This window comes from Dermacentor silvarum, chromosome 10 (genome assembly GCF_013339745.2).
Source record: "Dermacentor silvarum isolate Dsil-2018 chromosome 10, BIME_Dsil_1.4, whole genome shotgun sequence".
In the NCBI taxonomy this organism is placed as follows: Eukaryota; Metazoa; Arthropoda; class Arachnida; order Ixodida; family Ixodidae; genus Dermacentor; species Dermacentor silvarum.
In genome coordinates, this window is record NC_051163.1 from 30,714,147 (window position 1) to 30,740,507 (window position 26,361).

At 48.5% G+C, this 26,361-nt stretch overlaps 1 protein-coding gene across 1 annotated transcript; it reads right to left on the reverse strand.

The window, feature by feature from the left end:
- Positions 1-1,889: 1,889 nt before the first annotated feature.
- On the reverse strand, positions 1,890-25,711 carry LOC119466112 (oligodendrocyte transcription factor 3). The gene is made up of 5 exons (XM_037726598.2): positions 25,162-25,711; positions 22,070-24,591; positions 21,055-21,159; positions 17,156-17,547; positions 1,890-4,233 (listed from the first exon to the last, which is right to left on the reverse strand). Exons 2-5 carry the CDS (start codon positions 22,356-22,358, stop codon positions 3,964-3,966), a joined length of 1,056 nt encoding a protein of 351 aa, XP_037582526.1. The 5' UTR covers positions 22,359-24,591; positions 25,162-25,711; the 3' UTR covers positions 1,890-3,963.
- Between the last annotated feature and the right edge of the window lie 650 nt (positions 25,712-26,361).

The following is a 26,361-nucleotide window of genomic DNA, read 5'->3' on the forward strand; positions in this document are numbered from 1 at the left end:
AATCGGGCTGACCGAGCCCGACGCGATCCGCGTTTACATGAACTCGCTTTTTTGTCTTGTGCTGACGCCATACCCGCTGCAGGGCGCATAAATCGCGACATCTCAATGGTTCCGCGAAAACATTTGCGTGAAAGCATTCGTCTACTTTGGCATCCTCGACTAATCGCACCGGTGCGCGACGGGGGTGCCCCTGGTGCGCCGTTTCATCCAATCATCGTCTTGCCAGGCTGTCCCGGTTCGCTCCGGTGCGATTTGTCGATGACGTCATCGGATTTGGGTGCATGGCAAAGAGCCCCCCAACGCTGTCAGAATTAATCCGGAGCTCTTCACTACGGCGTCCCTCATAGTCCAATGTGCAGTCTCAAAATGCTAAACCGCACCACTTAGGTATGCGCTCGAGTACACTGCAAACCTATTTGCATCCTTAAGGCTCCTTTACTGGCTATATCTCACACCTTTACGTATGTAAGGGTGCGAGTTAAAGGTGTAAATGAATTTACAGTGTAGGACAAAGTATATGCAAATTCTATGCGCTACACCCACCATTCGCATCTTGCATTAACTGCTACGCTGTGAATGCATGAATGTACCAGCGGCAATCGTTTCGTCACCCTGTTCCAGCTGACAACCTAAACATTATGTATAAGCTTGACCCAAGACAGGGAGAGGAACCAGGATGGAAACGCAGGGACGTCTGCCAAGGAGGTGTCCGATTGACTACCCTACATTTGGAGAGGGCCAAAGGGGGAGGGTGGATATAGATAATGAAATGAAGGACAATAAAATTAATAAAGAGGGAGTCAGGGTGAACACACTCGTGGAGGAATGTTCGCAAACAGTCATGTGCCCTTCAGTATGAAGTTCTTTCTTTATTTTTATTTTGTTAGCTGCGTATGTAAAACGCGCGCTTTCGGTCCGCCGCCATGCAGCTGCCCTGTGTATGAGGTGGCCAGGTTCCACTCAAGATGCAACCTGCAGCTTTCTCGCCTGGTCATACTCGCAACCTTGTTGAACAATAAAACTCAATTCATTTTTCGATGCAAGGAACCTTAGGCCAAGCTCCACCCAAGAAACCGCAATCCGCTTGCTTTTTCTGTCTGCACGCTGCACAACATAGTTCCAGAAAGAAGGACGGTATCGAAAGCTGTTCGCCTTCGCCATGGTGTCACTGTAATAAGTGAACGGCTGGCGCATCTATTCAAGTTCTTTTGAGTTCCATAGCGGTGCATTTGGCACTTCATGATTAGCTTGTCACCGAATCAATATGAAGCCCAACGCCGAGAACACACAGGTACGCAGATGATCTCGGAACCAGTGTTACAATATGTGTTGTCCAAAACATGGCGACTACGACGTGTTTCCGGCTCCAGCAATCGCTTTCGGAGCATGCAGTTGGCAAAAGCATAGCCTTCAAGATCCGCTTCTATTTCATGGAGGGAGCCGCTGCTAGGACGTGTATTTGGTCGCCACCGTTAGGAGGTGTGCGAAACACTGGAAGTAGGCTTTTCCTCCTGTATTAGCGTATCTAGCGTATTAGGTTTCCCTACACAATATGGCTGATCTACCACTCATAGCACCATTGTAGAGAAGAAGAGCACCATTGGATTTTGTTGAGAAGAAAAGTTGGTGGCAATGATAGTGACCCCAGCTCTTCGAACTCCTGCTTTATTTGCACTTCTATAAGGGCGACGCCCGCGGTCATGTGTAGTTGAAACGGGTTGTATGGGGAGTTGCATTTGCAGAATTCCACCGCCTTACGTCATGTCGCCCACGACGTTATAGCGACAGCGCCAGGCCGTGCCAGGCGGCATAGTTTCCTCTCTTAATGAGAGTACAACACCGTGGTTCACGTTCAAGAGGAAATTGAGTCCGAGACAGGAAAGTTGACGTACACTCTTCAGTTCTTTATCCACAAATCTCGCGTGCTCGCGCTCAAACCGCGATCACCGCGCGTCAGAAAATTCCATTCACGGAGTTTTATTCTCCGAATAGTTAGGCGATGATGAACGCTCGAGGAACACAAGAGAATCAAGCGGCACTCTCGCTCACATATATAGGACAATGCAGGCAGGTTGCAAGGAAGAAAAACTAAACATCACAGTCTTGGCGCAACATTAGAAATTGATTTCTGGGGGAAAAAAAAGACAAACGGGATTTTACGAAACCCTCGAATCGAGTTTGCTTAGTGCATTCGCCAATTTAACGCATTAAAGTTATGCGGGATGTGTATGCTTATGAATATTTTGACTACAGCACTTACAGGAATGCAACCTGTACTCTTCAGCAACCTTTCTTTGGTCGACATCTGCTCAGACTCTCTGCGGCGATTTTGCAACTGGAGGAAGCTTTATAAAAGAAGACATTTCATGACGTTTCCTTCAAATGAGACGTGCGGACTCATTATCTGGCTAAGGCTGCCTGGATCACCACGCGGTCTTCTAAACTCATTATGAGATCAGGTTAGCAATATATGTTCTTGCCTTTTAGGGCAGGTTATGCGAACAGAATCCCTGCAGTTCAATAGTGTGTAACATGTAAAGCAAATTAGAAGTCGCATGAAACATTAATGTCAACCTCCTCGCAATCCAAGCTTAATTTGTAGGACAGCGTTCACGCAGCGGTAACCAATGGCGAGGCTTTTTTTGGGTTTGGGCAATCAGCTTATACATCAATAAAAATGCAGATATACTTGCCATATAACGTTGGTTTGGACTTTCATAAGTATAAAGCTATGATAAACTGCTTTTGAGTCAAATATGTGCTTCACCTTATACTCGGATTAACGGCGCAGCTAGAAGACGACTTCAACGTCTTACCTAAAGCAGACGTCCTAACTTAACCAACATTTCACCCTAATACCTGTAACAATATTTAGTTTGCCACTGGTGCCTGTTAGAAGAGCTTTATTTTCATCTATGTTCATTTTATGTTTTCGTTCTATGTTCGTATATTTCATTTCTGAAATACCTTATTCATTTTCTCATTTTCATTTTGCTCTACAATAGGATACTCATACAGTTTTGTTTCCTTTGAATATTTGAACGCACAAGAGTGCGATGTTTCCAGATATTCGTGGTCGTCTCCGTGAGTCGCAGGTACATGCTGGCGATGTGCATACTAATGGCGTCGCAAAGCGGCGTATATTGTAAGGCGATCACATCCACTCAGTGAGCTTAAATCAACAATTGGTCGCATTTTTTATCGTATTTACCAAGTAATGTAGGAACTGAGTGATACAAAACACTTCATTGTCGGCTAAAGCAGGCAAAAGACTGCAGTTTTCGTAATGGTTCATTATCGCGATCGACCCACGCTCGCGCATTGAAAAGAGAGCCACAAAGTTTGCTAGGATAACCAGTAACCAAGGTTTATATATAGAGCGCTTAAAACATCGCTCATAGAATAATAGCATCCGAAATAGAACTGCTTAAATATTTCTCGACGGGTTCCTACAGTGCGACGAGTGGCATCGTAAGAGCACTGCCGAACAGCTTGGCCTTTTTTTTTTTTTCGCCCGCTTATAGTTAGGTCTAAGCCCTCCAACGCCTACACCTTGTCCTAACGTGACGGAAACGCGTTTTGAACCACACCATGTAAATCCATGTCGTCGCAAGGGCCTCGTCTAGCTCCGGCCTGTCCTCCACAAAACGCTGTCATTTTTGCGGAGACAGCTTCGAAGAACGCTGCGCGCACATTTTGTCTCTGGTCACGTGAGCCAAGGAAAACTATACCACGGCTCAAAAGTTCAGACATGTCCCAGCATGTGTTTAAACACTCTTGTCCTCCTGAACACTAAACGCTTCGAGGAATGGCGCCTGCGCAGTCGTCTACGAGTCCAGGGAACTTGGCTATGGGTGGCGCCACTGTTCTTTCACACCGCCCACTGCACGTGAACCGCAGCGAATCCACACGCAAGAGCACGCACAGATGACTTAGTCAAGGTCACTGACGCGTCCGTCTACGTCACGGTTTGCCGTCACTCGCCCCGCCTCCGGAGTCCGTTGGGCTTCCGCCGTTCAGCGCGGGAGCGAACGGCGAGAAGAGACCGGAACTAGGGGTTCCCTGGAACTTGCTTCCTCTTCCGGTTTCCCCGCCGTGGTTCTGGACCGAGGCCACCTGTGCCGGCACGGGGCAGCAAGCCGCCAGGGGACCCGCGGCTGCGGCTGGGATGGCCACGCCTCCGGCCTGGTTCATGTACGCGATGATGCGACGCAGTTCCTCCAGGGCGTTGGCCTGCGAGGTGAAGACAGGTTCGGAGCGAAAGTTGTCAAGTTGAAGTCATTAAGCAGGCACTAAAAAGCAGTTGTAAATGTTTAGTCTGGCAATATAGTATCTCAAAACCCTTAATATGTTTTAACTGAAAGATAGACAGACTGAATGACTGAGTTCAACGTAAGAGACAAAAAGTTACCGTGACGTTTCACTTCGTGAACGCGGGTTACGCGCAAGCGTACGGACGTCGCGAGCTCCGCGGCGTCGAAGCACAAAGGGAAAGGGCGCGAACGCTGCGATTCTCCTCTCCACCTCCAGGCGCCTTCCTCCTCCGGCGCTCGCTTCCCTCGCGGCGACAAACATAATCTATGCTTGGCTTGCGATAGACGACGGCGACAGACGGGGCATTTAGGCTTGCGCGTAAAACGCAGGCGCGCAGCCGTTGTCGTCGTGACGTCATCGTCGTCATCGTGCGGTCGTGATTTCGTGGTTGTCAAGCCGTCTTGGTCACGCTGTCATGCCGTGCACCAAATCATGTTGACGATAATTTGTGTCGCCAGCGTCAAGCACCGTTATTGACGCCAGTGATGAACGGCGGAATTTTTGCTACTGTGTCAATGGTACTTTCACAGTCATCGTCAGTGGTTTCTGCAACAATTCTTTATAATTTCAACGGAGAATAGTCAACGGGAAACGTGTTTTGAACTGTTCATCGTTTTTCATATAGACGCTTTCGATGACAAACAGTGGGCCTCTTCGATTATCCGTCTCTGACAGTCCCGGACTGTCCCAGAAGCTGCACACGCAATGCTCGTTGGCTGAAAGTACTGCTTTGGGCCGTCCGGCACTGTCAGGTGCGGATAATCGAAGAGGCCCACCCTCTACGTAGCGACATTTAGCTTGGTACCGTGCTCTGTTGCGTCAAACGACGCCCTTCTTCGCTTTGCCACCTCTTTCCGAACTGCGGTGCGGAAGTGGAAGCACATGATGTCACTTTCTCTCAGTACGGAGATTGTCTTCAATACCTTATAATAAAAGGCATACGTAGCCTCCGAAATTCTTGATTATATGCTTTTGCGCCTTAAGGTTGTGCAAGATGTAGCGATAGCTGGAGGAAAACAATTTACGCATGCTTAGGAAACCTAGGCAGGATGTGTGAGTTGACAAATACATAGCACTGACTAAAACATCTGGCTCCAACAGAAGGTCCACATTCTCCGAATACGACATTTTGTAGTCATCGAATGCACCTGAATTGATACATGCGATTGTTGTACGTGGGTCAACGAGTGGATAGTTTTCACACCGAAGCTGTTCGAAATCCAGCCTTCACCGTCTGTCTGTCCGGCGGTGTCACGCAGGTCAGGCGACCAGGAGAGGATGAGAGCCGCGCCGGGGGGAGGGCAGGTCACGTGACCAGCAGAGGAAGAGGGGCGCTAAAGGGGGGAAGAGGCGACCAATGAGAGGCCGCGTTGGGCGCGAGGAGGAGAGGCGATAGAGGGTGTTTCTGTGAAAGAACGTAAGCCGCGCGAAAATAAAAAGTTGTCGCAGTTTCACCTAAAAGGCGAAGCATCAATTGCGATAGCAAACTTGCAGAGAGCTAAACGGAGTAATGATATTATCTTTATCAGCTGTATAAACTTGGACATGCAGCAGCATCGGCAACACGCAGAACTGTTGTCGACGCCATCGGCGTTTTGCCCGCGTTCGCTCAAAATGCGTGCGGCGTTGGTGACTGTTGCCGGAGCCTCTGATATAAATAGGCACTGCGTGCCGCAGCTAAACGTCGCCTCCCTTCCCTCCCCCTCCCCCACTGCATGTCGCTCGTCGGAAGAAGGCGCGTTTGCTCTACATACATGGTGATTGTGAAGGAGAACAGAGACGCCTACTTCTGCAGCCCTTAAGCGAGCACGGCGCAGAACGCGCGTTTGTTCTCCGCCGTGCGTTCACTCCCCGTGAAAGACGCGCCCCGCGCGCACTTTCACTCGCACATACAGCGTTCGGCGCGCGGCGACGATTTCTTCTCCAAATGACGTCATACGGAACCTCACGGCGACGGCGACGGCGACGGCAGAAATCTGCTTTTGAGTGTCCATATAATTCCTATCGCAATAAAAAGTCACAGCATATCCACGGGGTGAATGATGATGAGTGGGCGAAGCTCCGGAGGGAATCATCGGATCTCCCGCTTAAGGGGACGCTAGCACAAACGCGTTAGAAACGTGCAGTACTCTCTAGTAAGGGGGAGCGGCCACAGCGTCTTACGATGCCATTTACACATGCCGGAACGTGCACCGCGTTTGCCGACGCCATCACATGACTGCTGAGAGAGTATACCCCCCGTATTCATAAACGCTCCTCGACTTGAACTTGACTTGCCACCGCTTTGGGCAGCGCGTTCGAAACGCGTTGAAGGTAAAGCGAAGAGGCCACAGCGTCTTACACCAGCTTCTTACACGGGCCGTAACGCGCTAGCACAAACGCGTTAGAAACGCGCTAGAAACGCGGCCTTTCGTTAATGTTGGGTATTTATTGCCATCGTGGTGCGTGTGTCCATGTCCGCTTCGTGGCGTAGTGGGCTAACGCCGCGCGCTCGGAAGCGAGGGGTCCCTGGTTCGATTCCGCGCTACGGACACAACTTCGGAATTTTTTTTCTCATTTTTCTCAGACTGGTTACACACTACTACTACGACGACGGGGACGAACGGGTGCCGCTATAAGGAGCTTCGCCCCTAAAATTGCTCGTCGGGCTGCGGATTCCAACGACCGACCTAAGGGTTACGAGACCACCACGCTAACCGATTCAGCCACTATCGTTTTTTTTTTCCTTTATTGCATGGAATTATTACTTTCATGCGAAAACTGTCAGCCTTTCTACTGGGGTGAAGATGGAAGCCCAGCGAAGCTGTACTATGGTGGAAACTATGTATTTCCAATTATGACTATTAAGATGTGGCGGTGTAATTGGTTATTTGAACTATTAAAAATGATAAATATATATGATCCGGTGGTTTTCATTTATTTAGTGACCACAGGGACCATGGCCTTGTTGTCACTACGGTACACTGCCATAGGGTGTAAGGAAAAGGTTGGCATGTTCTTCATGATCAGGTCACCAACGCTACGCGCGTTCGGTGCGAATGCGGGCAAAACGCCGCCGGTGTCGGCAACAGTTCTGCGCGTTGCTGGTGCTGCTACATGTCCAAGTATATGCAGCTCCTCAGAATTTTGAAAACGACAGCCCATAAACAAACGACATGAAACAAACACCCGCAGCGCATGCCTTTTATGTTATATCTTCTCAGGCTGAAATATTAATAGTGCGAAACAAAAAATGCTCAAGCCAATGAGAGTTTTTTTTTTATACACGCGGACACGACCATCGGAGACTTGAGCCCTTAACAGCTTCGCTGTAAAATTAATTACGTTACATTTATACACACATGAAAAAAAATTGTCGCTGTTTCACCCGAAAGGCGAAGCATCAATTGCGATAGCAAATTAGTAGAGAGCTATACGGAGTAAGGATAGTATTTTTATCAGCTGTATGATGATGATGAAAATGTAAACATACATCAGCTGTATAAACTTGGACATGCAGCAGCACCAGCAACGCGCAGAACTGTTGTCGACGCCGTCGGCGTTTTGCCCGCGTTCGCACCGAACGCGCGTGGCGTTTTAGATGCGAGAGCATCTTATGCTCGGGGCAGTGTCCGTCCTGCGTGCAGTGTACTAGAAGAATTCTAGTACACTGTAGTCCTGCGGCACCCACACCCATCAACGCACCTCGGGTGTCTCATGTGATTGCTATCGTAATAAATTGTTTTCAGATCTAGCTTAGTTTTACCCTTCAGTTCTTTTAAAGTGTACATACTACAGTCAAATTTCCGTTCTGCGCGAGACAGAAAATATAGACAATCGTACCTCATCCATAGGTTCAACACATTGCAACTAATATAGGCATGAACGTTTCAAAGGGAGCTTTAGAATCTATTCGCTATGCTAAACTTCAAAGCATAGGCAACAGCACATAGTCATTTTTCATAGTGTTTTTTTTTAGTTTCGTTATTCGATTGTCAATAATATTCCAACCGCGCTTTGCTTTCACTCATTCCTTTCGTTATTTTATGTATATATTTGCCCGCGTTTTTTTTTTTCTACGAGCACCATTTTCTGCCGCTACTTTTATTGTCTCTGTCCGACATGATAGTTCACTGACCTCCATCAGAGCAGATGCCCCCCCCCCCCCCCCTTTCATCCAGGCCCCTTCCACGAAAAGAGGAACCTACAATGAGACGTCAACCGGCTAACACATGGCGCTCCCTCAAATTGCTCCACCGAATATCAGTAGTTCATTTCCATTCTTTTAAATTTTACACCCTCGCCGCTAACACACTCTCTCTCGTTACCTCACCCACCCGCCTTACTTTCTCTCTCCTTTAGAAGAACCCTACCTATATATACTGTGCCGAGGAGAGGATATGGCGCCTTGAAGAAGAGAAGCCCACTTGTCGAAACGTTGGCTCCTGCTCTCACCTTGTTCTTGTGGTGCTCATCGTCTTCAATGTCCATCTCCCGCATTCCCCGTGTTTTCCCTTTAAAATGTCGTGTAATTCTTTCTCGTCCACCGCGGTGGTCTAGTGGGTGTGGGGTTCGCTGCTGAACACAGGGTCAAGGGGTCGACTGCCGACCGCGGCGGCCGAATTTCAATGAGAGCGAAATGCAAAAAGCTCTCGTGTACTTAGATATAGATAGGCGTGAACGAACGCCAGATGGTCCAACCTTTCCTAGAATAAAATTCCAGAGACCAATCGGCCGTCTGTGGTTAAGTGCAGAGGTGGTTGTTTGCGAAGCCCTGGCCTATTATGGCCGCCAGTCTAACCCCTTTGTCGCGTAGGGAGACGACAGACTTGACGGACAGACCGGCAGACGCGGGAGCGCTCCTCCAATCTTGTGGAGGAGAAGAACGGTTCCGCTCTTCAGAAGTGACTTAAGATGGCAAAGAAAACACATACACGGCACGAAAGAAAATGGTAGACTCGGGACAAGCGCTTGTCACGTGCCTACCATTTTCTTACGTGCCGTGTCTTTTTCAAATTTTTAATTAATTTTTTCGCGCTCTTATTTCATGTCATATATGCACGAACAAGATCCCCTGAAAGTCCTTTTAAGGCTCCGCTCTACGTGAGTTGAAGCGTACCTGGGTAGGTTAGGTAGAACGTCCGTTGGGGCGTTGCTACGTTTCCAAGTTTCCCGCCTTGTAAATAACGCTTTGCTGGGAAATGGGACTACTCTAAATAGATCTTCTGTAATGTACAACCCATTTTACGAATTAAAAGCAATGTTAAAAGTCGTAGCGTCGCACATCTTTGCCTCCGAGGGCATGGCCGCAAACCAGAGCACACCACCTCCCGTCGCATCGAGTCGGCGGACCATGAGAGCTCACAGTTCAAGTACGAGTGGGAGAAAGGGAGCCGACGAAACTGATGTTTACTTCGTGCTAGGTTAAAGAGTGTACGCTATAGGCTTAAGTGTTTAACTGCTATTCCAGCTGCACGACTCTCGAGTGTGCAAAACAGCTGCGCTGTCAAAATGTACTGTACGCGAGCCAGGTCATGTAAGATAGCGGGGTGGCAGCATAAGAAAAAAAAACTGGGCTGCTTGAACGACGGTGTATAGTATTTAGAACCACGCTGTATTTCCTACGAATTAAGCAAAAAAAGGAACGTTTTTGCGAGAGAAGTGAAGTGAAGTCGATCCACATAGGTCGCAAAGCTTCGGGCGAAAAGCGGTTCAGAACCAATTGTCACCGATATCAGCAAGGGTGGTTATGGGAGCAGCGATTGAAGCACGACTATGTTTGGAGGGAATAAACACTGGCAAAGAAAAAAGCGTTTTTTTTTTGTTGTTGTTTTTTATTAAAGCGAGACGCAGTTAGATTCATTCAACGAAAATAAAATTCCTATTCCATTTTATATACGAATTAAGGTAGTATACCTGGTAGCGAAGCTTCCACAGAAGCCCATACGTTCAAAACATGGTGGTTCATCGGTGGTTCATGGGGCTTAGTGCCATCTGTGTGAGGAGGGAACACTTCCGGCGGAAGAAAAATAATGTCACGTCATATCCTTTAAAAACAGAAGTGACGTCATTTTGTTCTGAACGCGCGAAATTTGTTTTCGGAGGCCTGCCATTACAGCTCTATATTCAAATGCCCGCCATACGACTTGATGGGCGTTCCAAGCTTTCAGCGCGGAAAGCGATGCAGGAAAAGGTCAGCCGTACGGGTGTCGAAATCGCATCCCTGCAGAGTGTTAACATACTTTCTTTGGAGGCCGACGAACGCTTTGGGCGTAGAGTGCTCGTCCTTTCGTCGGACGCGAAGCCCGTCGGCCAGCGCTGTCGCACGAAAACAACTAAATTAAACAATTATCTGATAGTCGCAACTTACTGCTTTTGACTGAATAGGTTAAGAAACAATGAAACTACTCGCGTCATCAAATTTAGGCAAACGTCGGCAAGCAAAACAACACAACATGTGAGGGGGGCGTATTGTAACAGGTGAACTCTACGAGTGCGCCTTTCTGAAAAAAAAATAATTAATTATGCGGTTTTACGTGCCACAACCACGATCTGATTATGAGGCACATCTTAGTGGGGGACTCCGGAAATTTGGACCACGTGGGGTTTATTAACGTGCACCTAAATCTAAGTACACGGGTGTTTTCGCATTTCGCCCCCATCGAAATGCGGCCGCCGTGGCCGGGATTCGATCCCGCGACCTCGCGCTCAGGAGCCCAACACCATGGCCACTGGGCAACCACGGTGGGTGTGCACACCTTTCTGCACACTTCAAGAGCTGCATTTCATTGCAAGTGATAGCGGCTTCAACACCCGCCGCTATTGGTTGGCGCTCTTACAGTGGGCGCTGAAAAAAAGGTATCTATTGATAATGATCAAGTAAAACAGAATTGTCTCTTCTTTTCTCGCCGTGCGTATATAAAACTGATTAGGAACTTTGTATTCGTTGAATGAATCTCACTGTGTATTTCTTTGTTTATAAAAACGCTTTTTTTCTATCCCAATGCTTGTTCCCTCCAAACATAGTCACGCTTCAATCGCTGCTCCCATAACCACCCTTGCTGATGTCGGTGACAATTAGTTCGGAACCGCTTTGCGCCAGAAGCTTCGCGACCTATGTGAATCGACCTTGTACGCATGGCGAGAAAAGAAGATACAACTGTATTTTACTTGATCATTATCAATAAATACCTTTTTTTTTTCAGGACCCACCGTGAGAGCGCCTATCGATAGCGGCGGGCGTTGACGCCGCTATCACTTGCAATGCAAAGCAGCTCTTGGAGTGCGTGGAAAGGCGCGCTCGTAAAGTTCACCGGTTACAATACGCCCCCCTCACACGTTGTGTTGTTTTGCATGTCGACGTTCGTCTGAAATAGGTGACGCGGGTGGTTTTATTCTTTCTTAACCATGTGCAGTCAAAATTAGTATTGCGACCGTCAGAGACTTGTTTACTTTAGTTGTTTTTGTGCGACAGCGCTGTCCGACGTGCTTGGCGTTCGACGAAAGGACGAGCACTCCACGCAATCTACGTCCAAAGCGTTCGTCGGCCTCCAAAGAAAGTATGTTCTGTGCAGCAATGCGATTTCGACACCCGTACGGCTGACCTTTTCCTGCATCGCTTTCCGCGCTGAAAGCTCGGAACGTCCATCAAGTCGAATGGCGGGGCATCTGAATATACAGCTCTAATGGCAGGCCTCCGAAAACAAATTTTGCGCCTATGAGATCAAAAAGACGTCACTTCTGTTTTTACTGGATATGGCGTCAAATTATTTTTTCTTCCACCGGAAGTGTTCCCTCCTCACACAGATGGCGCTAAGCCCCATAAACCGCCGATAAGCCGCCATGTTTTGAACGTATGGGCTTCTATGGAAGCGTCGCTACCAGGTGTACCTTGGTATGCGCAACAGCTCCTTAAGTGGGAAGCGTGGGCAAAAAGGCAGGGTGACTTGATGACATACCAAGTTCTGAAAATTTCTGCATAATGTAGCGCTTTAAAATGAGCATTTCAGCGTACACGATCCTGTGGCAATCCATCTTAGCGGATGTGGCATCGCGCTAACATTGCGTTCACGAGCAGTTAAGAGGTCTAGAACGTTGTTTGCTGTGTCGGCCCGTCTTTTCCGCTAAGCCGTCTTGTCGATATATGGTGCCATATCTGAGTACAAAAAAAACTTGGAGTACGCTTAAGCCTCGCCTTTAAGAGTGGAACGCTATATAGCATTCAAAGATCCCTGGTTGCTTATCAGGCTTCTTTTCTCGTATATTCAAATTACAATCCGACGCTATCACCTCTGTAGGTTGTGGTTAATCGTACTTTACGATTTTTCTGACGAATTTTACTTTGAGAAATGCAATTTTTGTTCACGAATGCCTTGCGCCACTCGAAGGGCCCGCCTGGTCGCGTGTTTCTATTTGCGCCCAAGCCCAGTGCTCGACCGCTGGCGCCGCCATGCGCCGCTCGCGCGTACCATGTTTCTAGGTGGTTTCTTTCGCCGAGGGCGCTTGAAGGTAATCTTATAGTTCGCATGAATGGGCGTGTCGGAAGCGTGGCTGTATGGCCTAGTGGTTACGACGCTCGCTTCGGGACCAGGCGTGCGCGGGTTCCAATCCCGCTTTTGCTAGAAATTTTTTTTCTCTCGGTATCACGCTTGTCTTTTTTTCTCTTCTCTGTTTGGCGGTGTGGTCGGTTGAACCCCGGTGCCACGGTGGCAGCCGTGGTGCTGGCCGCCGACGCGAAGCGGCGGTCGTTGGGATGTTGCGGAGCGCAGCGTAGCAAAATTAACACCCCAAATAAGAAAATACTGCTCCAGTCAGGTAGACTGCTCCCTACCTGATAGTGAGATTATATTTGGATCATCAAAACATTGATGCGTTTATCTAGGAATAGCATCGAGCCCTTAACAGCAGCTACAGTTGTGCCTAGTCACGACCAGCACAGCGTGTTCTCCGTTCCAACGGTGGCGGCTAGCACGGCCACCGGAATCGGCGCCGCGCGCGCTGATCCAGGCGGCCGTGCGGCTAGAAACATGGTACGCGCAAGCGGCGCCAGCGGCCGAGCACTGGGCTTGGGCGCAAACAGAAATATGACGCCCGGTCGGGGTGGCTCGGGATGATGTGGTTCGGCATGATTATTTCCGCCAGACGCCGATGTTTAACGCCGACGACGGATTTTCTGCGACACGGAGCCCTTAACGCTTTCGCGTTAAAAATTCCGCCTGCATTCCACCCTCTGAAAGTGTATGTACAGCGAAGCTATTGCGAACGTTACTCAAGCACCACAAGCGACTGACGTCACGCGCGCACGCACGTGTGCTTAAGTGCAGCGTACATCCCCATTCGTCTATGCCCTCCACCAAGCGCAAGTGCCTTACTGGACTAAATGAATGCTTAAAAGTAAAAACTGCGTCAGAAAAATGCGTAAAGTGCGACTTACACACAAGTTACAGACATGATAGATTCGGATTGTTATTCGAATTACCAGAAAACAAATATGTTACACGGAAACAGGAAGACAAAGTCCTTTTCCAGCTTCCCTTTGAGGGCTGTCCGAGTGATCGCAGTCGCTATAGGTGGCGGTACCGTTTTTTTTTTTTGGACAGTGTTTGCCATAATGTCGGTTACGGTTAATGTCAGCACACGCTGTGCGACTGATGTAACGGACAGATAGGCATCCGTACCGTTTTTGGACAGTGTTTGCCACAAAGTCGAGTACGGTCTGACCACACACTGGTGAGATGCAATGGGCAGAGCGCCCACGCATCATGCATACATTGTGTGCACACGTTTGTCACGCGCGCACCGGATATGTGCGAAAGTGCAGCATACATTCTCATGCTTGTAGGCCCTCCGCCTAGCACAAGTGCGTTATTGAATTGATTGCATTTCTCGAAATTAAATGCGTCAGAACATTTGCAAAGTACGACTTACACACTACCTGCAGACATAATGGCAACGAATTGTAATTCTAATATACGAGAAAATATAATTCAGTTACGCGGAAGCTGAAACACAAAGCCCTCCAGCTGCTGTTTGGTTTTGGGTGAGCACAGGCCAAAAAAAGCGGACCATACTAGAGGCTAGTCGCTTCGCTGTAAAACAGATATCGAAGGCTATGCTCTTGCGCACTTCGTGCGCCGGAAGTACTATCAAGAGTCAGAAACACGTCATAGCCGCTATGCTATTGACACCATGCATGGTTCGAGCCAGCTGACTCATGTCATAAATCTATGGTGCCAAGGGTTTTGACAAAGGAAAGACAACAGCAGTTACCTTCCTGATACTATGTGTGATCGAATACTTAAACTTCTTGATCGGATTGAAAATCTGAGGAGAAAAATATTCGAATATGTAACCAAATAAATAATATTTTAGTATTTCTAAACAAAGTGAAATATGAAGACGCCGTGGAGTTAATTTGGGTTTTGCCAAATGCCGCAGGCTTATTTGCATTAATTCATAGATGCGGGAAATGCCGTCCATAATTGCGCGGTATTCAGTCCGCCTAAATCGAGACAAAAGATTCGTAGGCTGCTTAAAAGCGAGGCATCCTCATTGAATCACCGGAAGTGTTTGAGCTGAGGACATCAGCCCACGCGTTCGCACAAGACGTGGTGCGTTTGCGCAGCAACTGCGACTCTCCTGCGGAGCAGGATCAATCGGAGCAGCCCCCACTTCCATTGTTCTTTCTTCCCTGAGACTCCGATAAGTGTTGTTATCGCTCTTATTTCAAGAAAAAGCGAATATTCGGCAAGTTCGATTAGTGCATTCTCGAATAGAACAGGAATCGGTTATTCGAATCGCGTTCGGAAATTTGACTATTCGCCCACCCTGGACATTCTAAGCCGAAGCCTGATTTCCGATTGCACAGGATGCTCTAGAACTGGCAGTGCGCCGCGGTGCATTTCGGATTTTCATGTGCGTCCGTACCGCATATGAACTGCTGCGTAAGATTTGGCTAAGTGAGCTTCAACAAACTATCGCTATCTGCCACTCGGGCCTCCAGGGTCAGATGATATGCCCCTGAGCGTTACATTGAGATAGAAATTACACGGACAGGCCAGGTGCGCTCGCGCCGTCGCCAACCTGGCTCGGCCTCGACTGCGCGAGCGCGGCCCAGGCGCGCAGTGTTGGAGGTCACGTGATCTCCAGCAAGAGTGAGAAGTTCAGGCGAGAAGGCTAACACGTTGATACGCCCTGTGTTCCCGGACACCGTGTTGGAGGTCACGTGATCTAATGAGCTTCCTAGGAACGGCACAACGAAATGGTAGAGGGAGCGACAACGCGAAACGCTCGCTTGGGACGAGCACGAGTGCTTCTCGCTACCGGCGCCCCATCATCACACCAGCGTAGTGGCCGCGAGTGCCTCGCGGTAATCGAGTGAGCTCTATATCTTTGGACGCGGGGCACCACACGTACTTCATTAATAAGCAAATGTTTACTGCAATATATTATGCCCATAAAACTCCGAGTTTCTCTTCGTGCTATATTCGAGTTACCTTAATTGCTATCGTTATCTATTGTTCTCCCTTTGGGCGAACTTCGACTTTCTATTCTCGGTTATGTCAAATATCAAGCATAGTTAACGTTCCTTCCGTTAATCCGCAATATCAAGCGCAGATCCTGACTCCACTGCCAGGATCGACCAGAGGTCGGGCCATCGTACGAAACAAGAGGAGAATTATGCTTAAACGTGCGGCTGTGGCAATAACGAGGCACACGTCGAATGATTGGAGAATATCAATTAAACTTGCAGTTTCTCTTTACAGAGGCATAACAGAAAAGTACGAGTTGCAAACATACACAGGTCTGTGTTTGTTTTAAATCTGTGAGTATAACAGGCGGGCGAAATTAAAAATATGCTGTGCCAGTGCGGCACAAAACGATCGCTACCTCTTAATTTCCATAGAACTCGTGTAGCTAAGCGAGTAAATTCTATAATGCAATACTGCATGCCGATTTAGTCCCCATTCAACGCAACGTCGAATGAAGGAAAGGCATGTGGACGGTCCGACAGGTGGACAAACAGACCAGAAGACGGACCGGCGGATAGGCATATGAATGGCCAGCTAAATTGATCAAAGGACTAATAGACACACCGAAATACACACAGACTAAGCAGATCGATTAAGAAACTCACGGATGGACTGAGAAGCAAACGCGCAAAGAAACTGTCATAGTGACTAAACAGGGGTGGATTGAGTGACCGAGACGTACCGAAAAAAAAAAAAGTCGCAGTTTCGCCCCAAAGGCGAAGCATCGATTGCGATAGCAAATTAGTGGACAGCGATATAAACTAAGGATAGTAGTTTTATCGGTCGTATAAACTTGTAAACATAGACATACTAACTCAATTAGCAAGCATGGTGCCGCGCGCTCACAAGCAAACATGAACGCATCTCACTCGATGACTGCGGACACTCCCTGTCAAAACGCTGGAGTGAGTAAACGTGGCGTAAGCGAGTGAATTTACCTTCGTGCTGCCGCTCGGATCAACGCCAACTAAGCAGCGAAAACACAGCGCAGGGCGGACTCTGCCCCCGCCGTAGATAGATGGCTTTCAAGAGACAGTGGCCTGGGCGGGCGGGCGCGGCGTAGAACGCAATTGAGCCGCGATCGCCGGCTCACCCTCGCACGCCGCCAAATGCTGTATGTGCTCACTCGCACATACAGCATATGGCGCGCGGCGACGATTTTATCGCTCTTGAACTTTATACGCAACCTCACGGCGACAGCAACGGCGACGGCAGAGATGCGCCTGGAGTGTCCATATAATTGCTATCGCAATAAAACGGACCGCCAACGCTATGGCGGGCTGATGGACGCATGGGCCAATAGACACAGACTGACAGACATTAACACTTGCCTGCATGAGAATGTAGTTCTTGGCGAGCAGGAGCGTGGCGATCTTGGAGAGCTTGCGCACGGACGGGCTGTGCGCGTACGGGATGACGGAGCGCAGCTCGTCGAGCGCGTCGTTCAAGTCGTGCATGCGCCTTCGCTCGCGCGCGTTGATGCTGAGCCGCATGGTCTTGGCGTGCCGGTGCTTGCGGCCCCCGGCCATCATGGCCGCCTGGCTCGCGGGCGGCGCCGGAGGCTCGGGGGTCGACGGGGCACGCGGCTGGTGGTGGTGCCGCTGCGGCTCACCATGGTGGCCCGGCAAACTGGCCAGGCTGGGCGCCGGCTGAGGCGGGGCCGACGATACGGCCGCTGTGACGGCTGCGAGGGAGGGTCGTGCTCCGACGGAGACGACGGAGCCTGCGAACAGAGAAGGTCCCACGAATCATATAGAAACACAGTTTCGCCCAAAGGGCAAACATTGATTATCATACGACGTAATGCTCGTATTGATAGCTTTCACGGACGTCACGCACCCACCTTATCACCGTTTTGGGGCACCAACATGGCGACTAAGAGCACTTCAGTCCAATCCATCTTATTGAAAGCTTTCACGTGACGTTACGGACCCAGCTTATCATCGTGTTGGTGCACCAACATGGCGGCTACAATGACGTCAGTGCAAGCATCTATAGTTTAATGGGCAGGATAAGTGGCAGTAAACATTCGCTTTCCAAGTACACATGCGTGGTGCCACGCACCATCCGATGACACATGTTGTCACATTGTAGAGATGGTCAAGAACAACAGTGGCACAACGCAAGTGGCAAAAATAGCTGTTTATTAGGGGATGTGCCCAGCAAACAAAAAAAGTTGCACTCAGCACAACGATAGCGGCGGGCACACTCGTCGATCGTCGAAAATCTAATCTGCGGATCAAGCACATCGGCTTTTATACATGACTCGTCGAAGGGTCCAGTGTAATCACTGGTGCCCGCTTGCCTACCAGAAAGGGCTGCACAATTCGTGTCGCGCATACAATCTGATTACAGAATCTTCGGTGATAACAGACAATTAGAGAAGCTTCCGATACAGAAAGGCGAGTCTTGCGCTGAGCGATAACATGGCAACACAGATTGGCTCGTGAAAAATGGTCACCGAAAACATAAACATATTATACGCGGGTCAATACAACTAGAGTTCACTCGAAGACCGTGGTCACAACACTGCCATGATGAGGACCGGCAGCGAAAAGCGCCTGTGTTTGTCCCCAAGCGAAAAGTCCGTGCTGCCGATTTTTTTTTACAATTTCACTGTTTCGTGCCTCCTAAACTCAAAAGGGTATGAATGCAAGCTTGTTGGTACGAATACATCGGTGAAAAACAGCTTGAAATAAACACGGACAAGGGCGGAACACGGGACACGCGCTGAACACAGGACAGCGCTTGTCCTGACCGTTCGTCTCTTGTCCGTGTTTATGCCGCGATGCTTTTCACCGATGGATCCTAAACTCAGCAGATCACTAGACCCTCGTGACTGGGTGCGCGGGAACTGGGTGAACTGGGTAATCGACCTTCTCTGCAGATCACGTGACCTCCAGCAGTCGGCGCGCGGGTGGCGCATGCGCCGCAAAAACATGGCAGCACGGCGACGCCGTCAACTCTCATGGAGCGCCTTTATTAACACAGAAAGCTGGGCAGGTTGGTTGTACGTTCATACTTGACTATAAAACAGCGCTAACAAAGACGAGGACGAAGAAATCAAGGTTGGCTCAGTCAGGAAGCGTTTTCATGAAACGTTTACTATGATGCTGTCACACTGTTCATCTTCGTCAGCGCGTTCTGCCGCGTAGTGATTACGTGCCCACCCGGCAAATCAGCAAAACGCGGAAACCTTGCCAAGCGACGGGATTACACAGCCTCCGGGATCGGCCCACTTTTAATCACGTCATCTCCGGGATCAGCTCCGTTTCCTACTGCATGACCTCCAGGATCGGCCCACATTATTCGGCAGGAAGCCGACCGAGCAGACGACGGGCCGAGCTACGGGAATAGAGGCACACTGAAAGCTTTAATACAGCAATTATGCGCAAAAAACTGTGTAATATTTGGGCACCATTTGTTTTTGTTTTTTTATTGCGTAATTTCGTAGAGATGAGAGCGGGCAACCGCACGTTGGCAGGGTGTTGTGATCGTGCGTTTGTCCCGCGGCCCCAGTCACTGACTCGCGTCACGGGCACGCATATTCGGCGTTGGTCTGATCACTTCGGCCTTTAAACCCCAATGACGAGGTGAGAAGCTCCTAGCGAAGGCAGTGTCACGGGGAGATAATACAGGAACTTAAAACAACGCATAACACGGAACACCAGTAAAAAGGACACAGACACGGCGCTGTGAAGGAAATGACAATGAAAAAAAAATGAGTTCTTCTTTCATTGCTGTTACGTCTTTCGCGCTGTTTTAAATCCCAATTATGTCGTGCCAACTCGCCCAAGCATCTACTTTAGCAGATAATAGAGCCGCTGCAAGCAGCCCAAACCAAGTCGAAGAGGGCCAGCTGATTGCCGAGCCCGTAACGAGTCGACTTTGAGGGAGACAGGTGCGGGCTGTCCCGTCGATGATGGGTTTGCCTTGGTCTTTTCCTTGCCGTCTCTGCATCGCCCGTGTCGAAGACGGGAGCGTATCCCTATTTCCCTGTTTGTTTGCAATGACGTGCGTGTGTTTTTAGCTACGCGTTCCTCGAAGGTAAAGCGCTACAGACCTCCGGATTGGCCGAAGAGGATGTCACCCATCTCCTAACATCGCATTGGATGAAGAAGACGTGACCGGAACGACGGAAGGGATAAAAGACGAGGAGGGTCGCTTTGTTGAGGGATCGGCAGCTTGAAATCGAACTAATCATCTTATCATCGTCATTCCCATATTCTTGTACAAAAGTGTGAATACAAGCGTTGTGTTTTAAAGCATTCTTGAATGTCGGGTCAAGGCCTACGATCTCGACTTTATTATGGTGCGTGAGCTGTCCACGTCTTCGGACCCCGGTCGCAACAAAGGGTAGCATACAGACAGGGCTTTATATAAACCCATTCACTATACGAGTGCTGTCTTATGTGCGAGCTATTCCACAAGAGAGCAGCAGCGGCTACCGCAGCCACAGTCAGCAAAGTCCGGGAGGGTTTGCTGGAAAGCTTCATTTAAGCATTCGCAGAAAGCTGCGATTATAGAGACTCGCGTTAGCGAGTTGAAGTCCCTCTTGCACACGACACTAACGGACGTGCTCTTGATCATCAGTCAGCCATTCAGGTGTGCCTTGACGAACGTTCCCTATCAAGGCGCAAGCGCTACACGCTTTGGTGAAACTTTTGTTTCCTGCACTATCTAGCATGTTGCTAATGATCAAGCTATTGGGGAGGGGGGGAGGGGCACTTCCGCAACCGTTTTCGCAGTAGTTGTGCCTTGCAGGCCACAGACTCCGTCAAGCCTAATTTCCCGAATTTTTTTACTATAAACCTCGAAATTCGTAACTGTTGCCCAATGAAAAAAAATTATACTCACATGCCCCGTACCATGATTCCGTATGGTCATGCGAGTTTCTGTGATATCATACGGGTTTTCGTACTGAATCCCGTATTATCATATAGGATAGCGGATACATGGCATGTGGGGCATACGCGTTTTTTTTTCGATAAAGTTTTGTTGAACAAAGTTGAGTTCGGTGTACTTGGCGAATGAGGGCTGTAACTGCCTTTGCGTCATTTTACTGCCGTATTTTTTGTGTTCCACCTAACAATAGAAATTTGACACACAAGGAGCTTCAGACAAAATGGCACAAACCAAAGCAGATAGGAAGTATACCTTGTGATTGCTAGCAAAACGCCCATCTCAGAAACACGTATTCTTTTAGCGCCTCTGGCTGTTATACACTTACCTGGGTGCAAGTGGTGTTGTGAGTGCGGGTGCATTTGCCTCTGCAGCGCATGATGGCCTTGCGTGGGCGACATCTCTGCGGCCAAGGCGGACGGGTGGACAGACACTGCGCCAGAAAGAGACACGTTTGCGACGCTCAATATCAAGGCTTACAAGCGACGTTCAGATTGAACATCAGCCTACTGCGCTTGTGATTGTCTCAGTAACACACCGAACTTTAGTCGCACGTGTTTGACGTTGTTCCGAAATTGAGGCACTGCGGTACTTACACTTGAACACTATACTCTACTTTTCAGGGATTAAGTTGTAAAAAATAGCGAATCGCAGCATTGCAGTTTCCTATGTCGACGCTGATATGAACGAAGATGAAAATTTCCGCGCTGTTCTCTGGAAAGAAAGGTAGCAGGGCATTGCTCTCTACGGTAAATTGCATAGGCACAAATCTGTGCTTACGTGACTCACTCCGATTTCTTTAGCCTTCAAAAGGTTAACACGTTTCACACATCGAAAGAAAATAAGTAATATAAATATACTGTGCAAGCACACTGAATTCTTCACCTTCTGCATGAAATATAAGGGCAGTCCATTGTTTCCAATGAACAAGCACATTTGCTGCTTGGATCTTTGTGACAGTTTTACCTGGACACTTCACGAATACAAAAGAAAATAATGCATGACACCGTACTCCTCTCATTGCTTTTTTTCCTCTGTCCTTCGTCTGCGCGCTAATCTTTTTTTTTAACTCAACGACATCAAGACACATGTGGTTCACAGGGAGATTAAGACGAGGTAATCGACAGTAGGGGAACAAGGGCAGCCTCAGGCTGAATCCAACGTTTCGGCAAAGGGACTTCGTCTGGACCTTGACGAACACAAGTGCTTGATGAAGATTACTGCCCTTGTCTCAAACTCCAGCTCCAATCTGAAGCTGCTCGGTCACTGTTGACCATCTCGTCCATTTTTTTTCGTCATTTAATATATAGACCAACATCGTCAGCCCTTATCTTCACACTCACCTCCGAAGCATGGGGAAGTGGTCGGTGGCAGACCCATCCTGTGGACGGGTCCCGGGGACTCGTCGTCACTACGCAGGTCCTCGCCCCCACCGAGGTCTGCCACTTCAGCCCGGGTCGTTCCGCTGGCAGGAGGGGAGGCCCCGCCACGAACCCCGCTACCGCTGCCTCGAAGAACGGCGGCGGTCGCGGAGTCTGCGGACAGCGGGCTGCCGAAAGACGACGGGCCGTAAAGACCCGGCGCGTGCAGGGCGTAAGGGAAGCCGATGCGAAAACCCGCGCTCGCTTCCATGTGGCGCGGTGGCGAGATGTCTTCGAACTCTGGGCTACTTCCACGTGCTCTTAGAACGTCTTCTATTGTGGACTTCCAGTGAAGACCTGTGAGTTGATGCGAAGCTGGAAGACCGGATGCTTCTGTTTTCACTGACCTCAGTCCAAAGACATGCCGGCAGAAGCAGTGGTCCGAAAATCGGTTCTCGGTCAGCCTGTTTGTGGTCCGATGTGCACTTCGACGAAGATTTCTCTTGTGCAGGAGATTTTGGGGTATTTGTTGCGAAGGGTATCGTTACATTACACGTCCCTAAATGCGCTTTACTGTACAACACCTTCTTCGAAGCGGGCTTTGTGTTTTCAATAGCTTCGATCGAAGAATTACCTGGCAAGAGTTAGGCAAACTAAGTTGCTGCGAAGCTATCTGCAGACCATCGAACTTCTAGGTGAAGAGGACTGACACGAAGAGTGGTAGCGGAATGTGATGCGTGTAATCATCCCAGATTTGCATGTAGCAAGGTTCCCTTGTGTGTTCCCGATGTTAGGCTACGGTCTCGCGACGACGCTTCTCAGAGCTCAGAAGCCATCTTAAATTCCACTCTTGTTCACGAAACTGTCGACATGTCCACTTGTATGGACGGTTTGATCAAAGCTTCGTAATTATGGCAAAGCTAAAGTGAGTTCTAACTATTTAGCGCTGGAGGTGTTCTGTTACAAGTTAGTTAAGAGCTTGACAATAATTTGAAACCTTAAGTAGTAACTGCCGATATGTTAAGATAAGCTGACAGGGTACCCTGGAAATGTCAACAATTTTACTTATGATCAACAAAACAATGATCTCTAAGTTATCAGGCTGCTGATTACTTTGGCGCAAACGATGTATGCAGTCAACGCACTATGCAATATATTGATGAATACTTTCTAACGAGCGTATTTTCGCAAGCCCTAATAAAATTTATAATGTAATCGTGAGCTCACAAAATCTTGAATTTATTTTACCAACGGCGGCAAAATCAGAGGAAGAGTTTCCAAGAAGTGACGGCGTGTGCCGCAAATTTTCAAACGGCTTGAAGAAATTACATGCAAGAATTTTAGCGTAACCTTTGAAAGGATATGGGAGCACTCAGGCGCGTATTTTCGTGGTCCTGACCTACCCTCGTTTAATCTTTACCGTTGCTTCCGGTGCTCGACAAGAGACAAGAGCAAATAATTAGCGTCGACTTTTGCAGAACGGTGACAATTTATTCACACGCTCTAATTAGTTTCGGTGGTAGTATTACTGATTTTTCTGTCTTAGGACTTTTTATTCAAGGCCGGTGCTGACTGCAACCTTACAAGAAGCACGACGGTTCTTCCACAATGAATCTAGCGTGCAGTACGCACAAGAGTGCTCGAGACCTCTCTAAACTTCGCAACCTTTCCCTAGCCCCGAATTGACTTGCGTCAACACAGCTTCAACGCCCGCATAATTCGTTTTTGTCTGATCAAATCTTCTCCCAAATAACTTACAGCCGTGATTAGAAGGTACGTTTAACGAGACAGGAGAATGTTCCGCATCCAGTATCCCAACCGAATAGAAGTACACCAAGGTTGCTGTGCCGGTAAAGTAGTACAACCGCGAGGACGAATAAATATTTATGCGTGGAGAAAACTTATATCGGATACTTCGCTAGTCTAATTTGACGATTCCTGTTACTGAAGCTACTTCTTGCAGTCTGAGAGATTTCCTCAACCGATTTCACACAATCTTTCTTTTTTCTAAGTACCAATAAAATGTGACATGTCATTTCCTTTTCTAAGACGACTCCTGGCGAGACAATGTTGTCAAGTTCCCAGCGTTTCACTACAGCCAGTGAATTACTTCGGTTGCTCTTGACCTTTGGTCCTCCATCTACGTGTATCTTGGAGTCCCGAGTGTGCCAACAGTCTCATACTCAACTTGTCTCATACTTCATGGGTGGTCTCTCTTGTAAGTCCGGTTTCAATGGGAAACAACATGACATCGTAGGGTTTGCGAACATTACAATTTACCATTCATTTACCGTTCCATTCATTTAGCCACATTTTGTTTCATAAATAGGCGTCTTATATTCAGCATCACTTGTTGCTGTGACGAAGCGTCAACAACTGTCAAGACCATCCGTTTTGTTAGGAGTGTTGTGCACGTTATTGGCGACAAATGATTGTCACAAAAGGTAGCAGAGCTTCTACTTTCGTCCCCGTGGCTGGTTACAGATGCAGGTAGATCGGTCAATCTGCAAGGGAATTGAAAAGTGTAGAGGTACATTTTGTATAGGAAAATTGCTATTTATTATTGTCAATTGCTTGCTCACACCAGTTCTATGTACTTATACAATGGGTACAAAATGTTAGACAGCGGTGAGTTAGGCTTCAAAGAATGACACTCCTTCAAAATGAACTCTCACAATAACGACCCCTTATAAAATTTCAAGTTTTTTGTGCAGTAGTTTGTAGACAACTCACTGAAGTAAAATGACATAAAGCATAATATTTCGGCATGAAGTAAAGGCACGTTCTTTGACACCTTCTGAATACTGAACGTCTTCTTGATACTGAAGTTCTCTTGTAAAAGCTTTTACCATAACTCTGCCTTCAAATGCACTGCAAATCAACTTGTACTGCATTTTGGGTTCAAGCATGTTCAAAGCCCAGACGTCCATTGAAGGAAATATGACCACGTTGATAAAATTACTATTTAAGTCATCTCCGTAAAATTAGACTACAACGTATCAAGATAATCAGGTATCAGAACTCACCAGGCTTATACAATAATTAAGATGTAAATATCTCAGGCATTGACTTACCGGTCGTCGATCTCTTGGGCCAAGAGCAGCGGGACACTATCAGGCGCAGTCCAGAAATCCTCGTGTGGTGGAAGAATGCTTTGTTTTCGAAGTCTTGCTTAGCTGCTTGAAATAGCTGTACACGAGCCGAGTTCATCGAATCAATCACGGTATCGTAGTCACAACAAAAAGCAACCGCATGGCTTGAGGGTCGTTCGATGCCGGATCCATGGCGCGATCTTCACAGGGTGCCGTCGCATTTATTGATGATGCGTCTCATTACCGGGAGCTAAGTGGCCGTTGTCATTCTTCGACGCGATGTTTCAAGCACACAGAAAAGGGTGTTCTCCCTTTCATCGTTTAACCTGAATTGTTCCCACATCCACGGACACTTTACACCGCGCTAAAACAAAGAAGAAGAAGAAAAGAACGAGAACTAAAAGAAAGATGCAAGAACGAGTCGACAAACTAACAAACAAACCGCGAAGCCGGATCGACGTCGCAAGTGTCCGGTCACTTCACGGCGAGCATCGCGAGCACAGCGCCGCCGCGCGAGGCTACGTCAGCTCGACGTCGCTCACACTTCGCCACTGAACATGCAGGAGCTGCTGGGAAGGGCGCTTTCCGGGAGCAGCAAACCAGGCAAGTTTTGGGGGATCCTCTCGAACGCCGAGAGAGAGAGAGAGGGGGGGGGGGGAGGGCGTGGGGTGGGGTGGGCGAGCCAGCCCCTCGCCGGTGGCCCACCGATTGACACCTCCCCGCAAGTGCACCCTTGTACCCCTCCTCCCCCCAGTTTTCGTCTTTTCCTTGGTGTTTATCTTTTCATTGTGCGCAACCTCCATTTCTCCCTTTCCAGTCCCTGTCCGGTCGCGTTCATATTTCTTTTTCTTTCGCTTATGATCGCTTCAACTCCCTTTCCTTCGTCTCTGCCTTTCACGCTGTTCTGACTTCGTTGCTGTGTAACGCGGGAGCGTCCTCTTTACCTTCTCCCGTTATAGCTTTCCCGTTCCTTTCATCCCTGCTTGCTAAGACTCTCTTTCCCTATCCCCCCCCCCCACTCCCGACCAGTGTCCCATAGGGTAAAGCCTTCTTTGCTACAGCGTGGCTGATGAACCCCTCTCCTCTTCCGATTCTCATTTATGCGCACTTGCCGTTATTAATTTGCATTCAAGAGGCATCTTTATTTTGCTGCTCCTATGCTCTCTGGAGCTTGTTTTTCAA

What these genes read in the sequence shown, in the direction of transcription:
- LOC119466112 (XM_037726598.2), bottom strand. Translation starts at nt 22,358, where the DNA reads ATGGAAGCGAGCGCGGGTTTTCGCATCGGCTTCCCTTACGCCCTGCAC. An exon ending in CACTTCCCCATGCTTCGGAG is followed by an intron (nt 21,160 to 22,069) that starts GTGAGTGTGAAG and finishes TTTCTGGCGCAG; the next exon opens with TGTCTGTCCACCCGTCCGCC. An exon ending in AGAACTACATTCTCATGCAG is followed by an intron (nt 4,234 to 17,155) that starts GCAAGTGTTAAT and finishes TTCACCTCGCAG; the next exon opens with GCCAACGCCCTGGAGGAACT.